Here is a 7260-nt window from a genome sequence, read left to right as displayed (position 1 = left end):
TATATACACAAAGGCTATAGCATTAAAATTATATACATATGGATATTGTATGTATACTCTCACACTTTAACTGCTTCTATTCTTGAACACTTGATGATTATCTAATCAAAATAAAAGTGCAGCGCTGAGTCTAGGAGAACTCACCGGTATCACACACACTCCGGACGCGTCGCGTTCAACTCGAGCAGCGGTCTAAAACAGTTTATTTAATCACCAAACAGACACAAGTTTACTTCAAGAATGAACAATTTGGCATGGATGAGTTTGAAGTTCGGTGTTTAAAAAACGGAGCAAACGGAAAGAGAAAGCGCGACCTAGGTATAGCTCTATAAATGAAGCACACAGACTTTATCAGAGCCACAGAAAGACAAACGTTTTGCTGAAAATGCACAATACACAATTCATTATGTACATTAACAACGATTCGGGACCAATATAATGTAATTTAAAGGAAAACTATGTGAATGGCGCTCTGTGGCACGGCAGGATTTTCTGTCGGCTGCATTTAAATCCGCGTCTGAAGTTTCCTGCTCTGTTCAGCGTGCAGTATCACGTGTCTAAACAAATAGCATGTGCTGTCAGTGATTTCAACCACTAGAGGCCGCTCTCGCACTGTGTAATGACAGCAGACCCTTCTCAGCCGCTCCAGCAATGGACGCAACCTGGAAAACTATCGGCATGGATTTTTGTCGATAACCGATAGTTCCAGCAATCAACTATCGGTGCCGATTAATCGGCAAAACCGATACATCGGTCGACCTCTATTTGATTTGTTTTGAAACACTATTGATCTCATGATACCCGTATGCTCACAACACTGAACAAAGCCAAAAGAGAATTAAAATGTAAGTTTTTTAATTCTTACTTCTGACACATAGGACAAACAGTTAACAAAAATACTGTTCATTAAAATGCCAAATTTGGTATCTATCTATCTGTTAGAGGTGTAACGGTTTGGTTCGATACGACATGACACAGTGCCAATCTGTGCAGTCTTAATCTCTTTTGACAATATCTCTGGCTATCGTCGATACAAGATCATCGTCTTTCGACGCACCCCAGCAAGGGGAGTTTATCACAGGGCAGACAACACGTTGCCTGTTATGTCGTTTGTGTTGCCTTGTTGAGCACAGTGGCACTGAGAACATTATATTTCACACACTTTCAGCTCTTTTATTTTCTAAATGTAATAGGATTAGTACCGAACGGTGCAATACGAATACGTGTATCGTTACACCCCTACTTTCTATCTGTCTATCTGTCTGTCTGTCTATCTTTATTAACTTTATTAATAATAATTAAAAAAAAAAAAGCTCAAATATATGACCTTCTGGCTATATAATATTTGATGATAAATTAAATCTCGAATCTAAATGTTCATTTTGGGTGAACTATACACAATACATATTGTTGCATGTTTGTATTACGATTATTAGGGCTGTGTATTGGCAAGAATCTGGCGATACGTATCACGATACAGGGGTTGCGATATGATATGTATAGCGATACTGTAAGCAAGGCGATATATTGGGATATTTCTTATTTTAGGAATAGGATATATTTTTAGGAAAGCTGTCATTAAGAGCACACCACCATATGCTAACCTTAGCAATAAATAAATAAATAAAAATTATTTAACCAGAACACAGTGGGATCTGCATTTGCAATAATCAGTCCCTGTAACATTCAATGTTATTGAACCCCTTTTTGTGCAGTATGAGTCAAGGGGGGAAAATTAGTGCTTGCAGGATCCTTTAGTTAAATGTATATATAAAATGTATTTTATAAAAATATCATATATATTTTTAGACCCTGCTTTAAAAGTTTACAATTGTAACATACAATGGCATAACATTTTCATCTGAACAAAAGAATTACATCTGCTTAATATCAATGAAAAATAAAGTGCTTGCAGGATTCCTAAAGAAAACAAAACAGTTGTAAAACAATAAAATAAATACAGATGTTGCATTCTCAGAACCTTTCCACTTGGATTTCACAGGTTTTTCCAGTTTGTATTTATGTTCCGCATGGAAGCGTGGAGACCGCAACGCGAGCACCACCCCAACTGCACAAAATGCCTCCACCACGAGAGAAAGCTGCGCGTGTCGCGTGGCAACCCTACCGCCCGCTGCGCGAGGCTCTTCACACAGCATGCGGCAATCGGCGGAACCGAGGTGGCGCCCACGCCACAGTCCCGCAGTGGACGTTAAAAGCCCAAATGTCGCCACACTTCAGCTTTGTACACTGAAACGGGAACTGGAACAATTCTTTCATCCTCCATTACTAGCAGCGAACTATATTAACGCTAACATCAGTGGCGTGACCTAATGCTATTATTTTCTGTCACTGTTTAAGTTCAGAGATTAAGACTGCTATCTAGCGGTCGGGATATAAACTCAAAACGAAACAACTGCCATGAATCTTGTATGATTTTTTTTCCGTTTTTGAGAATCAATACAGTATCGCCAAACAAAATATCGTGATACTCACGTGTATCGATATTTTCTTACACCCCTAACGATTATATTGTGACATGATATAACCCCTCAGTTACTGAACATGACACGTATTGTTATTTGCCATCAATGTAAAAACTTGCGCTTTTAAATGTATGGTAATGAGATTTCAGGGCTCAACAATAAGAACTGTCTGATGTTTTTATTTTATTATTCACTGTTTACTTAAAGCTGCAGTCCGTAACTTTTTTTTGGTTAATATTTTATTACTCACGGTTTACTTAAAGCTGCAGTCCATAACTTTTTTTTGGTTAATATTTTATTACTCACTGTTTACTTAAAGCTGCAGTCCGTAACTTTTTTTTGGTTAATGCTTATTTGGGTCATATATTCCAAGACGTAGGCTAGAATCTGTGAGTGCAAAGTACAATATCCACACCGGTGCGGTGACTGACTGCCACACATGCTCCTCAAAACATTAGATTCATCCGCGCTGGAGCCATGCCGCCACACAACCCACGCAAGGAAGATAATTCCGCACACAGCTGCAATTGCAGGTTTTCAAACAGAGATGGTGACAAAGAGGCAAAACTTATGGACTGCAGCTTTAATTTAATAAATGTTTTATTAAATAATGCTTTATATTAGTTAGGCTAGTAGTTTTTGCAGTGTGAAATGTGAAGATTCATAGGTAACTAAAAGTTTAGCGTCATTACAACCTTATTTATTATAGCTAATACAAGTTTGCTGGGGTCAAAGTAACAATTTTTTATTTATATATTTATTTTTTGAGGCCAGTGGATATTTTGTTAGTGCAAGTAAAAATCTGAAACACTGGTTCGACTGGACAAATAGAAATAATCCTTAGTGTTGAGCCCTGGATTTGATAGTAAATATTAGCCGTTTACTCACACAGAGCTATTGTATGGCTTCAAAAGACCTGGAATATAGAGCATGAATCATTTTTTTCTAACTGGACAGGTTATATGGCATGATTACTAAGAAAAGAGTTAAAGACTGAAGATTATGCAGGTTTTGAAACGACTTGAGTCATCGATGACAGAATATTAATTTTAAGGTGAACTATCCCTTTGATATTTCCTTGTTTCAACATCTGAAGTTGTGAAAATGTGCTTTTCGTGGGTAATTAAAAGGTCACCAGCAGGACTAACAGAGACTGCCACCTTAAACAGAAAATTTGTGATATAAACATTGGATAGCAAAATAGCGAGATGTTTTGATCATCATTCAAACATTCCTATGGAGGACTATGTTGTCGTTTTGGATGCATGAGGAATGGCTATGTGATGTGAGCATTTTAGAAGGACACTTCAGGCTAGTTGTAAAGTGTTAGCAGACACCAGTGTGGTCTCGTAGCGTGGTCTTCATTTCAGCAGTGCTCTGATAAGCTTGATTGTTTTTTCTACAAGGGTTTCTGGCGGTCAGAGTATTGCTCAATCTCGCCCAACTGGGTTTAGGAGAAAGGAAATCCGATACGGCCCCAGTGTGTTTGCCTGACGCTGCGTGGGACCCTGAAGGGAAGATCTGCAGAAAACGTCAGCTAGCTCGCTTAAAGAAAACTCGTCTGGTGTCTGCAGATATTTGGACTAGAAACTAGGACATGGAAGCTGTTTCTGAATAATAACCACTTCCTGTTTTTGGCCTTGTTTTTCTTCCAGATTTTTTCTGTTTTGTACATACATTGTTTTGTATATACTGTATATGATGACCTCGGTGGGCATCGAACGAGCCCGGGGCACTCGGGACAAAGCGCTACCCACTACCACACAGACCACACAACCACAGAAACAGCTTCAGGTGAGTAAACAACAACATACGCCATGTTAGGAATAACATACATCCATGTTTTTTCTGCAGTACGCAGTATAATCATAATCTGCTGGGTGCTGTATATCAGAATGCAATAGGCTTGACTTGACCTTCCAGTTTCTTTAGGGGGAGTTTACATGAGACACTTTTGCATGAAAAACAGCTAGAGCATATTGCTGGGATGTTAAGCCTCACTTGTAAGTTGAACTGTTTTTAAAGGGTTCATCCAAAAATGAAAATTCTGTCATTAATTACTCACCCTCATGTCGTTTCAAACCCGAAAGACCTTCGTTCATCTTCGGAACACAAATTTAGATATTTTTGATGGAATCTGAGAGCTGTCTGACCCTGCATAGACAGCAATACAACTGAGATGTTCCCAAGTCCAGAAACGTAGCAAGGAGATCTGTAAAATAATCCATGTGACATCAGGGGTTCAACTGTAATTTTACCATGCTACAAGAATAATTTTTGTGCGCAAAAAAATAAAATAAAACGACTATTCAACAATTCGTCTCCACCCTGTAGCGCCATTTTGGAGAGTAGCCGCTGGACGTAAACAGTGTATGCTGTTCTATGTCAGCAAGCGTCACACGGATACGCTGTTTTCATTCAGATTAAATCACAACAATGTAGGAAACAGATCCGGCATGACGCAGCTGACACAGAACAGCATACGCATATCGTCCATCCCGACTGGTGCTCCAATTAAAAATAAAATAAAATGTAGGCATGTATGAAAATCTAGATGGACTAGTCTTCACTAATTGATTAGTAAATTACTGTTTGATTACACTACCAAAAGTTAACACATTTTTCACAAGCTTATTAATAAGATATTTACCTTATTTTTACAGTAACAGTCTACATTTTGTTTCTACATGAGATGTCTACATTTTTATTTCAGAGATAACTGGATTCTACTCGCTGAATAAAACATGCAGTGTATAAGGTCATGTGACAAAGTATCTAAAGACATTTATTGTTGCATAATGCATACTTTTATGTTTAACAAAGTGGAAAGCTGTATACAGTATATACTGTGCAGTAGGCTTGTAGCCAAACACATTTGCAGTGGACCATGTCTGCTTCAGCTTGTGTGTAATATGTCTTGGCCATGAATCTGGCTGCTCAATCAATTTCCTTTTATTTTTAATATTGATTCTTGTTCACTCATTCTGATGTTCATAACTTATGCTTCCAATTACAGGCTACAGCTGAACAGATCCGACTGTCCCAGATGATCTATGACAAGAACGATGCAGATTTTGAGGATAAAGTGAAACAGGTATGAGAAGCTCCTTTCATTCAGAGTAAAATGATGTTTAAAGGGATCATATGATGTTGCTAAAAATAACATTTTCACAACGAAACACACAGCGTCTTCACGACATGGCGGCAGCAACAATACTAAAGCGAGAATAAAAGTTACGCCTTCTTTCTTTGCGTGAACATTTGGGCGGCGTTATGCAAATCTTCCCACATCGTGACATAGACGTGGGGACGTGTTAGAACGAGCCGTTTTAGGTAGGCGTGGTTGACTTAACTTTTATAAAGAATATCTCTTTGAATTTGAGACTTTAGTCTTTGCAACTTTACAGATCTTCTTTATGCACCAAGAGCTTGTAACACTCCAAAGAGAAAGGAAAAATTGAAATCGCATCATATGACCCTTTTAACTCCTCTCTTAACCCTAACGGTGTCCATATTTGCTCACAGCTCATGGAGGTTACAGGGAAGAACCAAGACGATTGTATGGTTGCTCTTCACGACTGCAACGAGGATGTCAACAGAGCCATCAACTTCCTGCTTGAGGGAACTTCTGATTCGGTAAAAATCTTATTTATCAGATGCATATGTGGTCTAGACTACTTAGTAGGCACTAAAACTCATGATGAGTTTTTGAAAAATGGGAACTGGTTTTACTAATAATGTCGCTACTGTCAGCTGTTTTGTGGCAGGCCTTTAAAGGCAGAACAATGATTTGTCTAGCTGGGCTTTTTATTTTTCTGCATGTGTTTTGTTTCTTTCTTCTTTTTTTTTTAGCTAAATGATGAACATACCACAGTGCTTAATGTCCAGATTCATGTGTGATTGATGCTAATCTACTTCAGATAAAACATCTGTGATTGTTGTGGAGAAATTTGAGAGGCCCCTGCTTATAGACTAGGATTTGTTTGAATGATTTCTGGGAATGAAACTCTAAAATAGAAAGTGGGTCGCTTCTGTAGTGTTGATCAGAAGGTAATCCTGTGTCATAACAGACCTCTGCCTCCACCTCTGTGCCATAATACAAGCTCCTAAATGTCCTTCATCAGCAGTAATGATTCAACAACAACATGATAAGCAACCTTTTAAAAAAAATAAAAATCAGTTATGTAAAATGACACTGCATTGACATCTGGCATCTGCTGTGTGATTATCTTCTTTTAGTTTTTTTGTTCATTCTGACTACCACTAATTCATCTCTCGGTCGTCGTGCAGACCTCTTGGGAAACAGTGGGGAAAAAGAAAAGTCTTGGAAAGGATGCCACCTCCACAGAGAGTAAGGAAAACAAGGAGAACAGGGAGAAGAAAGAGCGGGAAAGCAGCAAGGGTCGTGGAGGAGCGAGCCGTCGTGGCAGAGGGACCAGTCGCAACCGGCAATGTGAGTGTGTTGGTGAGATTTCCTTGTTTACATAGCTCTTTTGTTTGTGTTCGGCAGCAATATTTAGACAATATTTTGGTCCGTTTGATTGTGTGCGAGTAGGTTTTAAATTTTAAAAGATTTATGTGGGATTTTATTTTATTATCTATAGAGATTTTATTATCTATATAGAAAAGAAACTACGTTTCATTTCAGGGGGAAGTTGTGGCCTAATGGTTAGAGAGTCAGACTCGTAACCCAAAGGTTGCGGGTTCGAGTCTTGTACCGGCAGGGATTGTAGGTGGGGGGAGTGAATGTACAGCGCTCTCTCCCACCTTCAGTACC

The 7260-nt window shown here is 38.7% G+C and overlaps 1 protein-coding gene across 2 annotated transcripts in view; it reads left to right on the top strand.

Moving 5' to 3' along the window:
* ubap2a (ubiquitin associated protein 2a) overlaps nt 1-7260 on the top strand; it is a 27249-nt gene that overhangs the window by 2231 nt on the left and 17758 nt on the right. For both annotated transcript variants that reach the window (XM_016451579.1, XM_016451574.1), the window contains exons 2-5: nt 4139-4277; nt 5500-5577; nt 6009-6119; nt 6774-6936. In XM_016451579.1, coding sequence (XP_016307065.1) covers nt 4182-4277; nt 5500-5577; nt 6009-6119; nt 6774-6936 — 448 coding nt within the window. In that variant the 5' untranslated portion in view covers nt 4139-4181. The remainder of the gene's footprint in view (nt 1-4138; nt 4278-5499; nt 5578-6008; nt 6120-6773; nt 6937-7260) is intronic.

This window comes from Sinocyclocheilus anshuiensis, unplaced genomic scaffold, assembly GCF_001515605.1.
Source record: "Sinocyclocheilus anshuiensis isolate Anshui unplaced genomic scaffold, SAMN03320099.WGS_v1.1 scaffold457, whole genome shotgun sequence".
NCBI lineage: Eukaryota > Metazoa > Chordata > Actinopteri > Cypriniformes > Cyprinidae > Sinocyclocheilus > Sinocyclocheilus anshuiensis.
Note: the sequence above shows the minus strand (reverse complement) of the source record. Positions and strands in the feature narration are given on the sequence as shown.